At 41.8% G+C, this 21,801-nt stretch overlaps 2 protein-coding genes across 8 annotated transcripts in view; both read left to right on the top strand.

Moving 5' to 3' along the window:
• Positions 1-8,593, top strand: part of dagla (diacylglycerol lipase, alpha) — a 45,230-nt gene extending 36,637 nt beyond the window's left edge. For 2 of the 3 annotated variants that reach the window (XM_061670477.1, XM_061670478.1), the window contains 3 exons: positions 2,103-2,269; positions 4,551-4,568; positions 5,324-8,593. In XM_061670477.1, coding sequence (XP_061526461.1) covers positions 2,103-2,269; positions 4,551-4,568; positions 5,324-6,368 — 1,230 coding nt within the window. In that variant the 3' untranslated portion in view covers positions 6,369-8,593. The remainder of the gene's footprint in view (positions 1-2,102; positions 2,270-4,550; positions 4,569-5,323) is intronic. The other variant, XM_061670479.1, reaches the window with a different exon arrangement.
• Positions 8,594-9,416: 823 nt separating this feature from the next.
• The window catches only part of ext2 (exostosin glycosyltransferase 2), a 68,129-nt gene continuing 55,744 nt past the window's right edge, over positions 9,417-21,801 (top strand). For 3 of the 5 annotated variants that reach the window (XM_061670474.1, XM_061670475.1, XM_061670471.1), the window contains exons 1-9: positions 9,417-9,500; positions 11,553-11,683; positions 12,176-12,518; positions 12,598-12,821; positions 15,468-15,557; positions 16,344-16,460; positions 18,407-18,602; positions 18,717-18,856; positions 18,946-19,039. In XM_061670474.1, the coding sequence (XP_061526458.1) occupies positions 12,204-12,518; positions 12,598-12,821; positions 15,468-15,557; positions 16,344-16,460; positions 18,407-18,602; positions 18,717-18,856; positions 18,946-19,039 (1,176 nt within the window). In that variant the 5' untranslated portion in view covers positions 9,417-9,500; positions 11,553-11,683; positions 12,176-12,203. Of the gene's footprint in view, positions 9,501-11,552; positions 11,762-12,175; positions 12,519-12,597; positions 12,822-15,467; positions 15,558-16,343; positions 16,461-18,406; positions 18,603-18,716; positions 18,857-18,945; positions 19,040-21,801 lie in introns of all 5 variants that reach the window. The other 2 variants (XM_061670473.1, XM_061670472.1) reach the window with 2 other exon arrangements.

Raw genomic sequence — 21,801 nt, 5'->3', positions numbered from 1 at the left:
ACCGAACTGCTCTCTGTCCCTACCGTCTTTTCTTCTTCTTTTGCAGATCCTGTTAATCCCTCTGACCCCAATTCAGCAACTCTTTCAGTGGCAGACAATTTATGCATTCCACGGCAAACCCAAATAGACCCACCTTACTCCATCCTTTGTGTGGATGCAATTCCCACCCTGTCTGAAATCTTACCCAATGAGTCCATAGAAAAGAAATGCTCAATCAAGATGGGAACGTTACATGACTCCGTGCAACAAGAGGAAGTCTGTAGTTGAGAGACTGTATGCCGTTCAATGTTTTGCTTGGCCTTTTTGTCTTTTGTGTTTTTGATGCTTTTATTGAGCATTAAGAATTTTCTTTATTTAAATTGTCCGTGCATGTAAATGTACACAGAGCTGCACAAATGAATTTAGAAATGGTAATCATGTTACTGTAACCATTTTTTCTCATGACTCCTCCTCAAACACAGTCAAATTCCTCAGTGAGATTATGTTTCTTCCATTGAAGGGATCAAAATCTATCTCAGAGACATCTTTAAAAGCCTTCATTGTGGCTCTTTTGCACATAGAAAGTTGTGACTGGAGGCAACAACAAGTCCAGACAAGTTCCCCAGAAGACAAAAAAACATAGCTGCATTCCAGGGAGCAAATGACTCCTATATTGCAGTAACTGAAATTACTCTGTGCACTACTTATTACTACTAATGTAGGGGGTATACTCACTAAAAACCTAAATTTGGATTTCTTTTTTAACCCTTGGTGATCCAAAACCCACATTCGGCATTTTGTTCCTTACCATGCCTCTGCACATTTGGTCAAGTGTTGTGACATGGAACAGCCCCCCCCCCACCTCTTCCCTCTAACACATTTTCTTTGTGTTCACAAAGCTTCCGTGGTGATGCCTTCAACACTGACTGCGCCTTCTTCCTCGTCTGGGATATCGTTTGTGTGCCACTTGTCTCTAGCTTTCTTTAAGACACATTTCTCCTTTGCTTCCAGGGAGCTGACAATTTCGCCGCATTTTCAAAATTAAAAGTAACAAAGACGTGTAATTATTGTTGCTACTGCTGGGCTGTTAAATTATTTACTTTTTTTCTGACTTGAAACAGTGGATGCCATTTTTATTAAAGAGGAAAAATGATGATATATTCCACTACATATGTTTAATAATTCTGTCATCATGTGCCTATAAATTATTGAAGCACATAGTGTATAGCTGAAGGGATTGCTGATATTACAAAAGTCTTTCTCTGCATCAAGTGGTCATCTTAATTTCATTTGCTTTCAGACTGTTGTTGTGCCTTTTTATGTTTCTGACTGTTGTGCCAAATATTTTGGCTTGGGAAAGCCATTGGCCACACCCAGCAAGATAAAATTATTCTGTATTGTTTTGTTGTTGTTGTTTTTTGGGAAACATGATTCTTGACTGATATTTTACCTCACTGAACATTTCAAATTCAAGCGTTTATTTACATTCACCCCCCCCCCCCCCCCCCCACTTTATTTTGCTGTCACATTTGCATGTCTACTCATTTGTTTTAGCGAAATGCGCCTCTGGAATGTGTTCTAACTCATTAAAGCTAACCAAAAATGTATGTCCAATTGTTGTAATTGTTTGTAAATTGTATATACTGGAATCATATAGCCTTTTACTCCCACAAATACTGTAGGACTGTGAATCTTCTTCAGGTATTCATGACTCCATTGTGGGTGTTTAATGTCAGTTCGAGTAGGTGTAAGCTCGCCTTTAGCTTGCACTTACATTTATCTCAACCACTATGTACTATCACGATAGATGTTTTACAGTACCGGCAGTTAAATATAGATAGAATTTAGATACAAACTACCTGGTCAACCATACAACATTGACCCTACTTTTAATATTCATTTATCCCATAATCTGTAAATCAACAGGCTAATTGTGATTAGGAGAGTGTACGTTGTACATAAATAGTGTGAAAGTTGAGTTTTAACTGATCTTTCTGTACCCTTCCATAATGTGTATATCTTCATCCTCCCTTTACTATTTGTGTATTTTGAGGCTCAAGCCCTCAGGCAGCAGGATTTCTGCCATGCTCTTAGTCACACGTATACCTCTGTGTCTGTGACAGGTCCTGGAGAACTACAACAAAGGGAAAACCGCTTTGCTCTCTGCTGCCAAGATCATGGTGAGCCCAACAGAAGTGGACTTGAACCCTGAGAGTGTGTTCATGGCTGCATCTGCAACAGCCCAGCAGACAATGCCTATAACCCACCATCGCAGGAACAGTAGTGTTCGGTCAGTATTGAGTACCATTGTGGGTGTGTTGTGGTCTATAATATTCAGTGTCCCCTATAATCTGTTGTCTATGACTAGAAATAATGAAAGTATTCCAAACCCTGAATACATTTTAGACACAAAAAGAGTGAAATATCATATGGTGAATTACTATTTAGATCGTTTGCTGTGATGCTAGAAATTTAAAGAGGACAAACAGACCCTTTCCAAAAAAATTTAATTTCATGAAAAAGTTTTATTTCCATAATTCCATTCAAAAAGTTAAACTTTCATACATTGTAGGTTCAGGGTCCACAGTTCAAACAATTCCAAGTATTTATTTGTTTAATTTTACATAATTTGGGCTTCCAGCTCATAAAACCCATAAAATCAGGAATTCAAAAAATTAGAATACTGTGAAGAAATCGTTTACTTCTGAGTTTTTGGCGGGGAAAAAAAAGAGATAAATTAGAGTCACACTAAATTAATCAAGATATGGTACTTTCAAAACAATGTTAATCTTCAATACTTGGTTGGGAATCCCTTTGCTTTAATCACTGCCTTGATGCGCTGTGGCATTGAGGCAATCAGCCTGTGGCATTGCCTGAGAGTTATGGAAGCCCAGATTTCCTTGATGCTTGCTGTCAGTTCTTCGTTGTTTTGGGGTCTGGTGCCCCTCATTTTCCTTTTGATAATACCCCATAGATTCTCCGTGGGGTTTAGATCCGGCGAGTTGGCTGGCCAGTCAAGCACTGTGATGGCATGAGCATCACACCAGGTTTTGGTGCTTCTGGGGTATGGGCAGGGGCCAGGTCCTGCTGGAAGATGAAATCTGCATCTCCATACAGATCCTCAGCAGAAGGAATCATCAAGTCGTCTAAAACATTCTGGTAGACTGTTGCAGTGACCTTGGATTTAAGAAAGCAGAGTTTACCAACACCTGCACTGGACATTGCACCCCAAATCATGACTGAGTGGATATTTCACACTGGACCTCAAGGAGCTTGGGTTCTGTTCGTCACCAGTCTTCCTCCAAAGCCTTGGACCTTGATTCCCGAATGAAAGGCATGCTTTACTTTTATAAGGAAAAGAGGACCTTGGACCACTGGCCGACAGTCCAGTCCTTCTTCTCATTGGCCCAGTTGAGACGCTTCCTACGTTGGCTCAGGCTCAGAAGCGGCTTGACCCGAGGAATCCGACAGTTGTAGCCCATCTCCCGAATGTGTCTGAATGTGTTGGTTTTTGAAGCTGTGACTCCCGCCTAATTCCACTTTTTCTGGATCTCTGCTAGATTCTTTAATCTTCTCTGTTTGATAATCTGCTGAAGCCCTCTCTTGCTGGTGTGTCTTCTCCTGCCATATTTTGTCCTTCCACTAGACTTTCCATTGATATGCTTGGACACAGCACTCTGTGAACAGCCATCCTATATAATCTATATAATCTATAAAGTTTAATTTTTTGAATGGAATTATGGAAATAAATAAACTTTTCCATGATACAAAATTTTTTTGGAAAGGGTCTGCATTATGGAAAATTGACTTTCTTTGTATACTAATAGCTGGGTCCCCAGAGTGCCTGGGCACCCATTAAGTGTGAAATTAAACAAATATATAACTCTACCTCATAGTTCTGAGGACTGGGGTTCAAATGCCGGCCCCGCCTGTGTGGAGTTTGCATGTTCTCCCCGTGCCTGCGTGGGTTTTCTCCGGGCACTGCGGTTTCCTCCCACATCCCAAAAACATGCATGCTAGGTTAATTGACAACTCTAAATAGTCCGTAGGTATGAATGTGAGTGCGAATGGTTGTTTGTTTGTATGTGCCCTGCGATTGGCTGGCAACCAGTTCAGGGTGTACCCCGCCTCCTGCCCGATGACAACTGGGATAGGCTCCAGCGCGCCCGCGACCCTAGTGAGGAGAAGCGGCTCAGAAAATGGATGGATGGATGGATGGATGGATGTATGTAACTCTATCTGCCCACCTATTAACTGGGAACTTAGTCATCAAACTGTTAAATGCAATTGACAGTACATATTAGTAAACGGCATTAGCTGACTAGCAATACGGGAGCAAAAATAGTGGCTACAAATATTTAAAAAATAAAAATAAAGTGTCCCCTGTGTAGATTTTGTGAGTAAAACATACATTTTTAGAACAATGCTTTTAGCATTAGGGTTCTGAATGGTTTCCATATGCACTATAAAACATGACTCTTGATCAAATCAGTATTACGACTGCTACTAATTTCTACTCTTGTTTTCTCAAACTTGTAATTCCTCTCTGTTTTGTTTGGTTAACAAAAAAGACAAAAAACATTGTTACGGTAAGAAAAGCATGCAATCACTAACTCTTTATAATGTGTACCATTCTCTCATGCACGCATGCACACTGTCTGACCACAGTGCAGTTACAACATACGGTAGTATTCAGTTCTCTCCACGCCCCCTCTGGTTCAGTCCCTGTACGAAGTCTGTGTTCTGATAGAGGTAGTTGATGTTACCTTTCCTGCTTTGGAAGCACCCACCTAGGATGCTGACCTTCCACTCTCCTGTCAGAGTTTCTCTCTGGTGCTTAGTTAATTTTAAGTATAAATATACCATATGGACAAAAGCATTGTGAAAAAATTCCATTCCACAAACAGGAAGTGAAAATGGAAATATCAAGTTTGTTTGCTCCCTTGCAGCTACAACAGCTTCCACTCGCCTGTGCAAATTTTGGGAATGTCTGTCAATCCAGAAAAGCAAGGGTGGGGTCAATGAGAGGGCCTGGCTCATAAGCTGTTCTTGTCGATCATGGTCCACATCAAAGTCACTCAACAGGCCTTTGAAAGGGTCCAAACTTTCTTAAATATGCCGTTTTGAAATTCAGGGTCAATTGGGCTCGTCCCGCCCCTACTTGATCAAGAGGTACAATATCTCTCAAGACCTTTGTCCATATTGTATGTGTGTACACACTAACCATTGCCCATTTTCCCTTCTTAAAACCCTCCCTTGTGAAGTTGATATTTTATTCCTGACGGTCTTGTTTTGTGAGTCCTTCTTCCCTGTCACTCCTATCCTTTCTCGTCCTCTCCTCTAGTTCCTGTGCCCAGTCTGAAATATCTCTGGATGGCTTCTCTGAGTGTCCTCCTCCTCCAGTTCCCGTAGTGTTGCGTGGAGCACGGGAGCGGCTGACTGTGGAGCTTAGGGACCGCAAAGCTCCTCTGGCTGTCATGGAAAGCCTGTCAGACGCTGAATCTGTCTACAGCCTGGATTCCAGGCGCTCCTCTGCTGCGCTTAGAGGTTCTCCAATGCTGAGTAGCCTCCCGTTCCCTTTGGATGCCCCGATTCCTGAAGAGAATCCATCTCTCAGCTCTCGCACTGAACTCCTGGCCGCTGACTGCCTCTGCCAGGGCACACCGGAACACCTGGGGGAGATTGGGCCTTTCTTTACGCCACTGGACTCTGTATCTAATCCAGAATACTCCATTCATCTGTCCCCTGCCACACCTCGCCACAGTGGACATTATTCCCCTCAGCCTTTCGAGACAGAGCCTAATGCCTACTCTAAAATTCCTTCTGATGGGGAACAGATGCCGGGCATCTACAGTCCAGGTAGCACTCCTAACGCTCCCTGCAGTCCACAAATTGCTTCTAAAGTGATTGATGGAGACAAGGAACAGTGGCAGTTGAGCACGGAGACTAGACGGGCAGCTTCCCCTCCGCCACCCCAGCTATCAAATGGAAACCCCAGCCGAACAGTGCTGGAATTTGCACAGTACTTGGACTCACTATTTAGACTAGATGGCAGCAGCTCACCTCCAATGGATCTTTCTGATGGGGAGTCGGAATCAGGACGGGGTTCCCTTGGGCACGTGGAGTGTTTGGGGGATGGACCGGATGACAAACAGCTTCTAGCCAGGGCAACGTTGGAGCCGAACCTGGTCCCCAAGCCCCCACGTACTTTTGCCGGATCTGCTGACCCCTCCTCTGGCATCTCCTTGTCACCTTCCTTCCCTCTCTCATCATCTGAGGAACTCAATGACCTTTCACCCGGTGAGGGTGCCCTACCTGCCATTGACTCGCTACGAACATCTATCCCTGTCCACTGTCCTGAGGGGAACACTCTGTCCTCTATGGTGTAATCCACTCTAACCAGCTGTTTACTGCAAATCAAGTGGTGCAGTCATCCCAGATTATATATTTAAAAAAAAAACAACAAAACATATCACAGTATGTGCATGTGATGGAATGTAGTCACTCATCAGAAACCGAAGGACGGATCTTGACTCACTAACACACAAATAATTTCCATTCTTCAGGTGTCCTCCCCCACTTGAATGATGTTTATAGCATTTTCACACTATTGCAATGATAATACATAATATAAAAAAATACCTCTCTGCATGCCAGGGGGCTGTGCTGTTTTTGGGTGGAAATGAACAACTGTAGCTTCACAAATGCCGTTCCAACAATGTTATGAGACATTTTCAGCATATGTTCATCCCCTGAATTGACTACGATAGAGAGCGTCGTTAACTTAGCAGGGATTCAAAAGCTAACACTGTAGAAGAAGCTAGTTTGCATAGGCACATCATCTCGGGTTCCTGCACCCTCAGCAGCATATTTTCTTCCTGCTTTTCTTTTTCATTGTTCAGTCAGGAATGTGAAGATGGACATATGTCAGTCGGTAGAAGCGTGAAGACGTGACACAATGTTCCTCAGGTCTATATAGGGTTGCTGTCAAGAGAGATTGCGTGTGTGGTTAAGGTCATGTGTCTTAAACATTTAGTGATTGTGACAACGTTATAACAGATGCCGATGGATGTTTTTAAACCTTTTAGTTACTCTTTATAGTGCATGATAGTTGTCTTTCTTTTCGAAGAGATTTTGTCACTAAGCCACTTAGATTGACAATTGGGAACTTGTGCACACATCATGTTTGCTTAGTCCCCTCTCTGCCAAATAATTTAATACAGTGATATTGCCAAATGTATTTCTCTGATGTACTTTTGTGTATGTTTATTGCTTTATTTGAGCACAAGAAGCTATGTTTACTATATCCCCCCCAGCCTACCGTCATTCCCATGTAGACTGTTACACACCACAGGAAAGACACCACCTGACTGCCATGGCTTTCCTGTTACCACTGCATATTTTGGTCAACCTTTAGGCAGCAATAACCACCTAGCTCATAGTTGTTTGTTTCCAAGAAACTGTACCGCTCTCATGGCGGAGTTCTTTGCAGCTAGTTTCACAAATGCTGCCGGCATGTCAAAGAAATTCTGTTTTTAATTATTTTTTTTTTCTCCATTATTATAGCAGGGTAATGCAAATGCAGGATCCCAGACATAACCATACGATACGTCTTCTAATTGTCCCAGGATACATTTTCTCTTGTTCTCAAGGTGCTCTCAGACATGATGGACATCAGGTGTTTGCTTCCCTTTAAACTGGTTCTCCTCGCGCTTCCTCGAGGTTGGACTGCATGGACAAATGAGCTGGTGTCAATTCTACACGTGGCATACAATCTTCCATATCACCAAGGGTGTAACAGGTGGCTTACTACTTGGATTATTTATTACGATAAATGCTTTCACTTTTATTGCTGTATTTGATGGTAAAGTTATCTTTATTGCTCTTGAAAACAGGTTGGTGTTTTTTTTTATTATCTTGCTTTTTTTTGTGTCTTTTTTAATAATTTCTCAGAAGTTGTCCATTTATGCTTTTCTTCCCCCGTCGAAGGGGAAAACTTTTTAACATTCGGCCATGGCACATTTATGAATGTTCCGTAGTGGTGAGACATTCTGCAGAATGACCTTTGGTGCAAAGCCGAGCTTGGAGTCACCAATGTGATCATCTCTGTTTGGAACAAGAGTTGTTACTCGCAGCACATCTCACATCTTGCCAGTTTACATTCTGTCACCGTACAGATCATCTTGCCAGTCCCACTTCTCTCACACAAATACTCTTGGGTTATAAACCCATTAAATAGGTAAGCTTGCAGCCAGTCAAAGCACTGTTTGGCCATGATGTGTACAGCACCATTCTCTGTGTGTATTATTTATGCAAATGTCTAAAAGAAGAATATTTAATTCCAATAGTCATGTGGAGAACAAGTGTATAACAAAAAGATAGCTATATATTTAAAATATCAATATTGACATATAGTACAAGGAATATTTCATCTGAAAGTTATTTATTGAAACTACTGGAAAAATTTACAAATTGTTCTATGAAGAGAGAGGAATATTTGCTTATAGGTCGTTTCCATGTTTACCTGGTTTGCTTCCTTCCTCTCCTGCCCCCATTGGGAATGTATTCGATCCCTCCTCTTATTGAACTTGTCTGTTATGGAATAAATTTAAAAAACATGGTCGTAATTGTCTCTTATTTCATTGAAATTATGCAAAATGATTTTACCCATTTCAATAATGTCAAGCGGTGCTTTACTCAACTCTGTGTAAAGGTCAACTGATCTAAGCAGACTCTGCCTAGTTTAACACACATTTTGAGTCCAAGCACCCAGCAGAGGTGGCCTACTCACATTGTAGTTAAGCAGAAGCACAGCTGTAAAAACACTCGTTAAAGTAGAAGTATAGTACCAATTTAACTTCAGTAAAAAAAAAAATATTGACTGAAATGTTCTTTCATTTTTAACATCAATTATATACCAGGTTTGATAACTGGGCACAAAAATTCATTTTGGTTCAGGTCACCTTACAGCATGTGATTTTTCATTGTGTACAGAACATTCGCCAATGGCCTGTGGTTTTGAGGCTGCCACAAGACAGCACATTTGTCACAAATCATTTTTGGAGCCGGCAGCATCAAACAATTTTCTAAATTTGGGTCATGGATGGGGAATATCTTCCCTCACCGAATCTATTGCGTCATCGTTGCGAATTCAAGGATTTACGTTCCTCCTTGCGGCTGTTCCAAGTCCACATCTCGGGAAAGGAAAAATAAAATGGAAGTCAAGTTACCCATCGCTTGGTAATAAAGTGCAATAAAGGCTACGAATGACTGAGTATTTGTACTCCATAAAATGAATGCACGGTACAGTATTTGCAGGAGTTATACAGCTCGAGGACAGCGTGTGCAAAATGGCACGTTTTAGGATGCAGCCAGTAGAGGGAGGCAGCGTCTGATTCACAATCTTTGACACACAAGGAAGAGATTATTACTTCCGGGGGATATCACTAGTGTTTTGCTGTATTTGTCTGCCATCATGAATTAACGCTGGAGTGTCAAAGTTGGATCTGGTGAACGTTTTGGTAAGAAAAACACCCCACGTCATTATCGACACTGCAATGGACAACAATAATAATTTTCGATTGCTGGTATGGTCGCGTGTCTTTAAGATGACATTACAGCTGATGTAGCTAACTGTGTTTGCTCGGTTAGCTTTACAATTCATGATGGACGTCTCTTCCTTCATAAATGTGGTCAATTTCGTGACATCTATCTTGCTATATTAATGTATAATATATAGTCCCCCCGCCCCCCCGTAGCACTCTTATGTACAATAATATACAGCATAAAAGCACAACCGTTAACTTCAGAAGTGAATGAAGTTCGATCATAAAGTCAAGTAATCATCTCCATAATGACAAGAACTAAATAACCGGGCTTGTCAAAATAGAATGACAGAAAAGCATAAGAGGCCAAATAATTACATGCCTAATGGCGACACACATTAAATTAAACATTGCTCTTACCTTCAAGTTTATTGCACACAAAATGGAAAGACGTTTTAAAAATGTGCACCTTTCTTAAAAAAATATATAAAAGTCCAAATCCTCTGATTTCAGTCTCTCAAATGTGAATACGTTATGATTTCCTTAGTCCTCTATGGAAGTAAACAAATTATTGTATCTTTGTGTTTTAGACAAAACATTCATGGAGTTCAGTTGACTTGGGAAAATGGTCAACATTTTTGCACATATTTGGACACTTTTCAAGTTAAACACGAACCCAGTCTTTCCATAAAGCGTGCTGGGGTCCAATTTGAAATCGGAAAAGGCTCAGTAATACCTAAACATAACGATTTTCCAAAAACAAGTGCATAGCTAAGCAGTCAGCTCAAATTCTAGGCAGAAACTAAGGAGTTGGTTTGTTGCTTGTATTAAAATAGCTAGCAAGCAAGATAACATACAGAAGGTAACGGTATCATTCTTAGCATCAGGGCTCTGATTCACACAAGTGTTTTCCCATGAGAGACCAAAAGTGAGACATTGCAGCCTCTCAGATTACAGTTTTTACTTTCTGACACATACTCATAACCTTTAATATGAAAGGCCTGTGGGTGATGCTGGACCTCCGAGTCCGACATCTCTCATTCGGTGGTCTTTTCACAATAATGATTGACTCACTCCACATTATCCCTTCAAAGTTTGCATTGAGTCTTAAGTTATTCCAAATTGGCTATGTGCTGTCAACGTGTAACAGTTTTACTCAAATTACACGGCTTGTTTGGGGGAAAATGCGTGTAAAGTCTTTTCCTTTTGCTGGCTGGTTATCTGCTGTTGTGTATGTGAAGCTAAAAATGTGTGTCGCATCAAGTTAAAAGTTCAACCAAACTCATATCTTTGTTTGTTGTGATGGTAAGTGCTGAAAATGTGAGAAGACAGAACAATATAGTACTGAATTGTAGAGGTTTAGCTTGAGACTTTATGTTCATCTCTTTTGGGTGGGGCTAAAAAATACACCCCTAATCTCAAGGGGCTAGAGCGTATACTTTCTAGCATGAGGCCCTCCCCCACTATATAAACACAGAGTGCCCTCATTCCATGCAGCAGCCATTTCAACACCGCTTATCCTGGTTAGGGTTGCGGGGCGCTGGAGCCTATCCCAGCTGACTTCGGGCGAAAGGCGGACTACACCCTGAACTGGTCGCCAGTCAGTCGCAGGGCACATATAGACACGGACAACCATTCGCACCCACATTCACACCGTCACTGAGTGGGAACTGAACCCACGCTGCCTGCACCAAAGTCAGGCAAGTGTACCACTACACCATCAGTGACCATGCAGCAGCCATTTGGCAGAATTGCCACTTCCTCATTCATTAATTTGACCCATTACTACCATCCATCCATCCATCCATCCATTTTTTGAGCCGCTTCTCCTCACTAGGGTCGCAGGCGTGCTGGAGCCTATCCCAGCTATCATCTGGCAGGAGGCGGGGTACACCCTGAACTGGTTGCCAGTCAATCGCAGCCCATTACTACCAGTGTAGTGTGAAAGTGGCCATCAAACTATGCCCACAACTTGAAAAGTTACATCTTCCCTGAAGTGTAATGTGTTTTGTGTTATTTGGGCTGCAGTGTCTCTGCCGTCTGGCTGCACGTACGTTGTGTTGCGAGGCGAACTGGACAGGATCTGCAACCCCTTTCCAGCGGAGGAGCCGAAGGTCCGGCACAACGGCCATCAGCCACACGGGAAGAGGAGGAGGAGGGTGAAAAAAATCATCCGGCTGTGGCCACCAAAGGCTGAACCTCAGTGGCCACAGCAATGCACCACGGTCCCTCTGCCTGTATGAAATTTTTCCCCACCTCCTTGCGCCGCGTCACAGCTGACCACCCTTTATGCCGTCGATTAACGGCCCGCTGAATTTCAATGGAGACAAAGGGGTGGCCGCCGCAGAATTCCATTCTGCGGCCCGTTTGAGCGTCTCTCCCGGCTTAGGAGGAGCCGTGAGAGGGCACATCTTTGGTTGACAGCTGAAAGTTCTGGGGAGGTGGGATTTTGAGAGCGTTTAGCGACAGGCCCACAGTGTCTGGAAGCTGAAAGTCTGTTTGGCAGCATTTTTAAAAATTTAAGTACTTTTAATGTCGGTAAAAATGTGTGCGCAGGGGGGCAGGCAGATGGGACATGCCAACTACGCTTATGCAAAAAAGTGAATCATTATTCTTTATGCTGCATATGTCGTCTTTATTTGTCATTACAGCGGCTCGGTGGGCAAGCAGGAGCCAGACATGTATGCCTCCAGTAAATACAGCTCCCGGGGACCTGCTCTTATCCCTCGGATGAAAACCAAGCACCGTATATACTACATTACTCTCTTCTCTGTGGTGTTGCTCGGCCTCATTGCCACTGGGATGTTTCAGTTCTGGCCTCACTCCATTGAGTCCACAGCTGACTGGACCGTCGACAAACGGAGTGTTCATGATGCTCCTCTGGTGCGCCTCCCAGTCTCCAGTCCCATTCCTGAGAGGGGAGACCTCAGCTGTCGCATGCACACTTGTTTCGATGTGTATAGATGTGGCTACAACCCTAAGAATCGAATTAAGGTAATAACCTTCTTTAACCACTTTCTCACCATATTTAAGTGTCAGTATTGCTTGGTAATGAAAGATTTTTCTTTTTTAGGTTTACATCTACCCGCTACAGAGATTTGTTGATGAACTTGGGGTTCCGATCAGCAGCACAGGACTTTCACGCGAATATAACGACATTCTCAGCGCCATTTCGGACAGCGACTTTTACACTGATGATGTCAACAGGGCTTGTCTTTTTATCCCCTCAACCGATGTCCTGAATCAGAACTCCCTGCGAATCAGAGAGACCGCTCAGGCTCTGGCAATGCTACCCAGGTAAATGTCTCACTTGCGGTTAAATTCTTTAACAAAAAAAAATAAAAAAATGTATCAGAATCATCTTTACTGGGCCAGAATGTTAAAACGCTCAAGGAATTTGTCTCTGGTAGTTGTAGCCACTCTATTACGACAGCAAACAAGCAACTATAACAAATAAACATCTAGGACATAAACACAAGAGTACAGAGAGTCATTAAGCAATATAAAGTGTCCAGGATTGTAGTGATACTGACGCAACAATAATTGTGCAAATGTTAAATGTAGTTCTCCCCTGAAATTACAAGTTAAATTTGCTTAATACCAATTAACCACACCTACATAATAATTGATTAGTTTGACTAATTGATTGTTATCAATTCTCTCAATTGTGTAGAATTTTTTAAGCATGTCTTGAAGAATCTGAGGCAAAATTGAGCACACTCCTTGGCTACAACCAGCGGAGAGACTGTAAGTCTAAACCGTTTGTGGTCGTATGCAGTGGTCAACAACCTTTTTTGTACCACAGACTGGTTTCACATAGAAATATTTTGACAGACCAACATAGCAACAAATGATTAAATAATATACAACTTCCCATTACGCGGAATGTAGTTGTAATTAGAGAGAGCTCTGCCGTTGTTTCTTTTCAGCGAGCCGGCCCTATCTGGAGTAGAAAAAAAACAAAAAAAACTCCAAAGGATGGTCTTCTAATGCCGGATACATGTGCCGAAACAGTTTTGACGGCCTCATTGCCTCATTTGCAAGCCTGTCGTGACTGTGCGGACTGTTGTTATGATCTCTTAAATACACCTTACTTTTTCTTGGAAGTTTCTTCTGTCTTATTATTTGGTCAGGTCCCAATTTGAAAAAGCTCTCCAAGCATGTTTGTTGTTTTACCAATTTTTCCTAGTTTTTATGGGCTTACCTTTTTCCTGTATAAGGGGGACCAAGATGAGCGAGGCGTAGGCAGATGCACCTGATTTCCCCCTACAAAAAAACCTTTTTTAGACTGATTCTCAATAAAATATATTTTGTGCAGTCACCCTGTGTCTGTGGGGTGGTGGTTCGGGACCTGTGGTCTAAAGAATAATAATAAAATGACAGTTATTGAATAATATTTTTAAAACAACAATTGGTTCAGGTAACGGACTAGTTGTTACAATCCCATTCAACCAATGTTTCCTGAGGCGATATAAATCTTGCTGTTGAGAAGGACTTAGTGCTGAATTTGAGGCTCATTGGCTTCATTGGGGTCATCAGGTGGGTACCTTCACCTCTGCTTCGATGATTAGCCCTCAACACCTCCAGAGGGCTCATTGGCAGCACCTACCTTCCCAGGTGTGTCCCCTTCAGCTCTGAATTATCTGCTGGCTCTGTTATTGTGTGTTGTTTATATTATATTATAATGTAGTGAATCTTGACAGACTGATGAATAAGGTTTTTACGACAAATCTATATACAGTGTTTGTTGGTCTTTTGTTCAAATCAAATCAGGCTTTATATGTATTGCACCTTTCATACATACAACAGCAATACAACAGATGGGAAAAGACCCACGACTCCTACCCATACGCAAAGACACACACATCCACGCATACATACATAGAAACACACACACATGCATACAAACATACAAATGCATACAAACACACAAAATTGCATACGTACTAACTGTGAGTAGTTACATGGCGCGGCACTGAGGAAGGGAGGATAGGCCAGCTAAGGGGAGCATCCACGCTAAGAGGTGCCACAGCCCACGGCTGCCTCAGAGACTACTCCAACCACAACAGACTGGGGTAGACCCTACACTTTGTGTCGTGACCCCCTGCACCCACATCTGCTGGGCCAGTGATAACCTCAGGACAATGTACCCACAGTCAGACCATATCCATCCATCCATTTTCTGAGCCGCTTCTCCTCACTAGGGTCGCGGGCGTGCTGGAGCCTATCCCAGCTGTCATCGGGCAGGAGGGGGGGGGTACACCCTGAACTGGTTGCCAGCCAATTGCAGGGCACATACAAACAAACAACCATCCAAACTCACATTCACACCTATGGGCAATTTAGAGTCTCCAATTAATGCATGTTTTTGGAATGTGGGAGGAAACCGGAGTGCCCGGAGAAAACCCACGCAGTCACGGGGAGAACATGCAAACTCCACACAGGCGGGACAGGAACCCGGGACCTCAGAACTGTGAGGCTGACACTCTAACCAGTCGCTCACCATGCCGCCTCAGTCAGCCCATATGCACTTCCTAATTTGGAGGCCCCCTAGAGGAAAACACTAAAAAGAAAAAATGAACGACAATACAAAGAAATCAGTTAAAAGACAAAAGGTGAGTCTTGGACATGACGTTTGTACCAGTTCCTCTTGCACATAATTTATTGTACTTATCCATATAAATATAGCATTTAAAGTGTGCTGACCAATACTAGTTCTTCAATTTAGATAAAGTCAGTGTTCTCCTCTCTCTCATGCAAAGGAGTGTTTCGCATTCCACTTTGGTCTTGGTCCAAGAGAGAACAACACAAATGTCTTGTTGCTACAGTAACACTAATAGTTAATAAGATTATTTACTTAATTGATGACATTTTTGTTAAAACTTGATATGTAAATTTATCACTGCATCAAATAGTCATTTTTTTCTTTTTTTCTTTTTAAAGGTGGAACAAGGGGATGAATCACCTACTTTTTAACATGTTGCCAGGGGGCCCACCAGACTACAACACTGCTTTGGATGTGCCCCGAGACAGGTAATCCTAACATAAACAGGTTTTCCTTATTATATATGTCATATTCAAAGCAGCATTTGAGGAAAGACAAAATGGAAACAATGCATTATTAACTTTTACTTTAGCGTTTTTGCTTCACAAACACATCAATGCGTGAGTGAGGGGGGTGGGAGGCAAAAACAAAGTGCATGTCAGTAGGTGTAACATAAGCACAGATGTTATTAGGTTTTATGATGATTTGTCCAATGGCATCGTCAGATGATCTCCTAATACTGTCAACGGGTGTTTTCTTTTTTCTTTTTTTTTTCTTTTTTTAAAGAGAGATCTTATAATGGCACAGAGCCAAAAAAATGATTGATTGTGTGGACCCTAATGTTTTGCCTGGATCACACAGTCGAAGCAGAACACACATTTAAAAAAATCATTTCCAGAAGGGTGAATAAATATTTACAAATAGCTACAAATGGATATCCTCTACATTAAAGTGAGGGTTGGTGGTTTTATGTGAGATGATGAACAACATCTTTAGATGTAAGGAATTTCCTGAGCTCATCCAGAGAGTGTAGTCAGCATGAAACTTGATCAGAACCAGGTGTGGAGGGATTTTAGTGTTTTTCCTTTGCCTTTTGAGTTGAATGGAATACCAAAAATACTTCATCACTCAAACTAACACTTGACCAGACACTGTATAAGGGAATAGTAACCAAAAGAACAAATTTGCAGGCATGCAATTTTGTTGCTAAATTCTATTAAATTCCATTGTGTGTTCAGTGTTGTTCTAGTCAAAGCTGATTTTCTTTCATTCAGAGCACTCCTGGCTGGTGGTGGCTTCTCCACATGGACGTACAGACAAGGTTACGATGTCAGCATCCCAGTTTACAGCCCCCTTTCTGCTGATGTTGAGCTGCCTGAGAGACAGCCTGGGTGAGCTCATTGCAACCATAAACCTCTCGTTGCGGTTATTTTAGTGTAGTTTCTGTAGATGTTCAGTGTGCTTCGAAGATAACTACCAAGCCGATCATTTGCACAGAAGAGCTGGAGGATTGAGGCATGACAATAAATATACAAAGTGAAGAAAATCTAATTACACAAAATGGTTTGGGTTATAATTAGCGGTGTCCCGATTCGAACAGCAAAAAAACAAGTATCAGATTTAATCGGACTCGATCTAAACGCTACGGTTTTACCACTCTTATACAGCACAAGCAGTCCATTCAATGATCTGCTCCAGCACTTCGACGCAGCAGGGCCCAGAGAGCATGCAGAGACCACGTGATGACAACAACAGGTTGCTAAAGTGGGAACATAGTAGCAAGGAGTAAGATTGAATGTTAAAGTTGTTTATTGAGACTCCAGTTGAAGTTCACTGCAGAACTAAAAACACATAAATGAATAACACCTATTGAATGTTGAAATACATCACAGACTTCGTTTCTTTCTTAGTTATTGTTCAGAAAAATTGCTATCTTACTGCACACAATGAAGGAAAAACACCATTGACAAGCTAACAAAAAATAGCATTGAACATGTGGCACCTGTATCTCTAAAAAATAAAGAATATTGGTACACCACAGACTGTGTATAAACACATACAAACAGGCAATATAACAATATATCCTCTCTGGCATATATTCTTCCGAGTTATATTAACAATATTCGTTTGTTATTGCAAATGTGCATCTCATTGCGTACACCACACTGCCCCTCAGAGGTCAAGACGTGCACAGCAGGAACAACGATACCAGCGATGAAGAAGTTCAAGTGTATTGCCGCGCATGTAGAGAAAGCAAAGGATGTTTCCACCATTACTGACAGTAAAAAAAAAAATAACTGACTCAAACTTTGTTATTTCGCACTTTCAAAATATAATTTATTTTTTGTGGTTTTCTAATTCATGTTTAATCCAGCGGCACGGTGGATGACTGGTTAGAGCGTCAGCCTCACAGTTCTGAGGACCCGGGTTCAATCCCTGGCCCCGCCTGTGTGGAGTTTGCATGTTCTCCCCGTGCCTGCGTGGGTTTTCTCCGGGCACTCCGGTTTCCTCCCACATCCCAAAAACATGCATAAATTGGAGACTCTAAATTGCCCGTAGGCATGACTGTGAGTGCGAATGGTTGTTTGTTTCTATGTGCCCTGTGATTGGCTGGCAACCAGTTCAGGGTGTACCCCACCTCCTGCCCGATGACAGCTGGGATAGGCTCCAGCACGCCCGCCACCCTAGTGAGGAGAAGCGTCTCAGAAAATGGATGGATGGATGGATGTTTAATCCATTCAGATGTAGAATATTTTATGTTTAATTTAAGCAGTGGTTAGGTTGCAATTTCGGTACATATTTTTGGTATTGGTTTTATTGAAGTTATTTTTCAGGATTTTCTAATATAATTTGTATGTATTTTATTCAATTGTAGTACACATTCTTGTTTTGAAAGTTACTTTAGTTTTTCTCATACCTACTGTTGCTGATTATTGTTCTTTATTGGAGTCATATTACTTGATCAAGCCTTTTCTAACATTCCATACTACAAAATAAGTAAAGTATGGATGGTTATTGCTGATTCGGATTGGACTGATAACGGTATCGGTCAAAACGGCAATATCGGTATTGGATCTGAAGTGAAAAAGTTGGATCAGGACGTCCCTAGTTATAATAGAAATCTGCTAAATGCATAACCATGAACACATCTACTCAGAGAACGTAAACATATGGCTTTAAAAAAAAATTTGGTCGCCTGTGACATTTTAATGAATACACATCGAAATGAGGTTTTATTTTCATCCTGACCTACTGTGGATTAATTGTGTGATTTTAGGACTTTGTGGCAGAACTAAAGTACTTAATCACTTTCAATCTGCTGTCTTCACTCTTCCAGGCCTCGCCGCTATTTCATCCTGTCATCTCAAACAGCCATTCACCGTGAGTATCGGGCTGAACTCGAACGCCTGAAGGAGGAAAATGGCCAGGCTCTCCTCCTTCTGGACAAGTGTAGCAACCTCTCCCAGGGAGCTGCCTCTGCTCGAAAGCGATGTTACAAGGGCCAGGTGTATGACTACCCTCAGATTCTGCAGGTTAGCACAGCTGCATACAAATGTGACTTTTTAAAGATTCAAGTTGTCAAGATGTCACTGATGGATAATCAATGTGAAACACAAAATGATTGTGCTCCCCCAATGTTTCTGCAGGAGTCCTCCTTTTGTGTGGTGCTAAGGGGTGCACGTTTGGGTCAGGCTGCTCTTAGTGATGTGCTGCAAGCTGGTTGTGTCCCTGTCATCCTTGCGGATTCCTACATCCTTCCTTTTTCTGAAGTTCTTGACTGGAAAAGGTTGGTGTAATTCAGTCCATCTCCCATTAAGCATGAAATAATTTGAGTCGTCTGCTCTTACCTCACTTACGTTGTGTTATCTGGCACAGAGCATCTGTGGTTATCCCAGAAGAGAAGCTCTCTGAGATGTACACCATCTTGAAGAGTATCCCACACAGACAAGTGGAGGAGATGCAGAGACAGGTACCGGTCACAATGGTTGGATACAGTATATATTTTTTAACTTTCTGTTTAGCTGCGTTTTCAGTGAGTAGCAGTTAAATTACAAATGAAAAATATTATCGTCAAACAGGTAGGAATGTCGTACTTCTGGTGTGCATCTGCTAAAAATGAATGAGTGCATACTGTTGCTTTACCTAAAATCACAATGCTGATATTCTGACAGATAATAGTACCACATTTTTTAAATTTCAATTTCTTGTCTAGAGTTTAAAATGGATAGCCGAAATCTACCGTGGGGCAAAAAAGTATGTAGTCAGCCACCAATTGTGCAAGTTCTCTCACTTAAAAAGATGAGAGACCCCTGTAATTTTCATCATAGGTATACCTCACCTATGAGAGACAAAATGAGAAAAAGAAAATTCCAGAAAATCACATTGTCTGATTTTTAAAGAATTTATTAGCAAATTATGGTGGGAAATAAATATTTGGTCAAGAACAAAAGTTCATCGCAATACTTATATACTCTTTGCTGACAATGACAGAGGTCAAAAGTTTTCTGTAAGTCTTCACAAGGTTTTCACACACTCTTGGTGGTATTTTGGCCCATTCCTCCATGCAGATCTCTAGAGCAGTGATGTTTTGGGGCTGTCGCTGGGCAACACAGTCTTTCCACTCCCTCCAAAGATTTCCTATGGGGTTTAGATGTGCAGACTGGCTAGGCCACTCCAGGACCTTGAAATGCTTCCTACGAAGCCACTCCTTCGTTGCCCGGGTGGTGTGTTTGGGATCATTGTCATGCTGAAAGACCCAGCCACATTTCATCTTCAATCCCCTTGCTGATGGAAGGAGGTTTTCATTCAAATTTTGTCACGATACATGGCCCCATTCATTCTTTCCTTTACACGGATCAGTTGTCCTGGTCCCTTTGCAGAAAAACAGCCCCAAAGCATGACGTTTCCACCCCCATGCTTCACAGTAGGGTATGGTGTTCTTTAGATGCAACTAGGCATTCTTTCTCCTCCAAACACAAGCTGATTTTTTTACCAAAAAGTTCTATTTTGGTTTCATCTGACCATATGACATTCTCCTAATCCTCTTCTGGATCATCCAAATGCTCTCTAGCAAACTTTAGACGGGCCTGGACATGTACTCTCTTAAGGAGGGGGACACGTCTGGCACTGCAGGATTTGAGTCACTGGCGGCGTAGTGTGTTACTGATGGCAGCCTTTGTTACTTTGGTCCCAGCTCTCTGCAGGTCATTCACTAGGTCCCCCCGTGTGGTTCTGGGATTTTTGCTCCACATATCAATTATACGACTATATACTGGTATTCATTTTTAAACCATGGGAAATTGATTATATTATTCATATGATATAACCCATTATTTAAAGCGGTTTTATGGTCGATATGCAATTTATCAGTTTTACCAGCAGAGGGCTCACAAGACTGGATTGAAAGCGCTCACTTCCGTAGTCCAAGCTACAAGTTTTGTCATTCAGTAAGCACTGAAAAGTGTGTCTAAATGTTTGACTGGTAGTGTAACTTTGTAAGTTATATTATAAGAATGGGGGATAATTTAAGGCCTAATTTAACTATTTGAATTGTTTATGATACATATACAGGGTGTTTGAAAAGTAACTCCCTATTTTAAAATACTTATAATTTATTCATGTTGTAATATTTTTCGCATTTTTTTTAGTGTATGCTCCATGATCAAAGGAGAAAGTCTATTCTACCAAACCAACGACTTTGGAAGAACTTGAAGGGCGAATATGAGAAGTTATGTCTTCCATCCCACAAGAGTTCCTTGTGAAATCAGTTAATGCGGTTCCCAGGTGGCTTGAGCAACTGGTGGCTAATGCTGGCACCCATATCGAATTTGAAATAAAACTCCATGCAATACACTTTCTTCTCATGTTCATTTCTTGTAAGAATTATAGTTCAGAAATAAATTACAAGTACTACTTCAAGTAGGGATTTACTTTTCAATCACCCTGTATATTAATCTTCCAAATTATTTTACCTTGAGGGTTGATTATCATCTTATCATGAGTCTTGTCATCTTGGGGTTGTTGGGGGATGTTGACCTCCTTTGACTGTAACAACCCATGCAGGCTAAATAGCTGAACTTATTTTTCAGTCAAGATATATCAATTACATTTGGACCATGAGAACAGAACCTAGCACTGTGTGAACCGTTATCCAGCCAAATAGTAGTGTTTCTTGAACACAATAGAATTGCACTGCCAATAAATACAGTCAATGTACAACCCCCGGTGTTTCGGCAAATTTTATCTGTTGAAGCTGATTTATCGAAAACATGCATTTGTTTCATTTTACAACAAATTCTATAAATCGAGAGGTTGATGAGAGGTGTCAGCACAGCTTCATCCATCCATCCATCCATCCATCTATCTTCCGTACCACCTATCCTCACTAGGGTCGCGGGCGGGCGCCTATCTCAGCTAACTCTGGGCGAGAGGCGGGTACACCCTGAACTGGTCACCAGCCAATCTTAGGGCAGATAGAGGCAATCATTCATACTCACATCCACATATATGGGCAATTTAGAGTCTTTAGTTAACCTACCATGCATGTTTTCAGAATGTGGGAGGAAACCAGAGAAAACCCACACAAGCACGGGGAGAACATGAAAACTCCACATTGGCGAGGCCGGATTTGAACCCAGGTCTTCAGAACTGTGAGGCAGATGTGCTAACCAGTCTCCACCGTGCTGCCCCCATGGGGTCCAATTCATGCAGTTTCACAGCTACATTAAATTA

The sequence above is a fragment of the Phycodurus eques genome, chromosome 2, assembly GCF_024500275.1.
Source record: "Phycodurus eques isolate BA_2022a chromosome 2, UOR_Pequ_1.1, whole genome shotgun sequence".
Lineage (NCBI taxonomy): Eukaryota > Metazoa > Chordata > Actinopteri > Syngnathiformes > Syngnathidae > Phycodurus > Phycodurus eques.
This window is presented reverse-complemented; position numbering and strand designations above follow the sequence as displayed.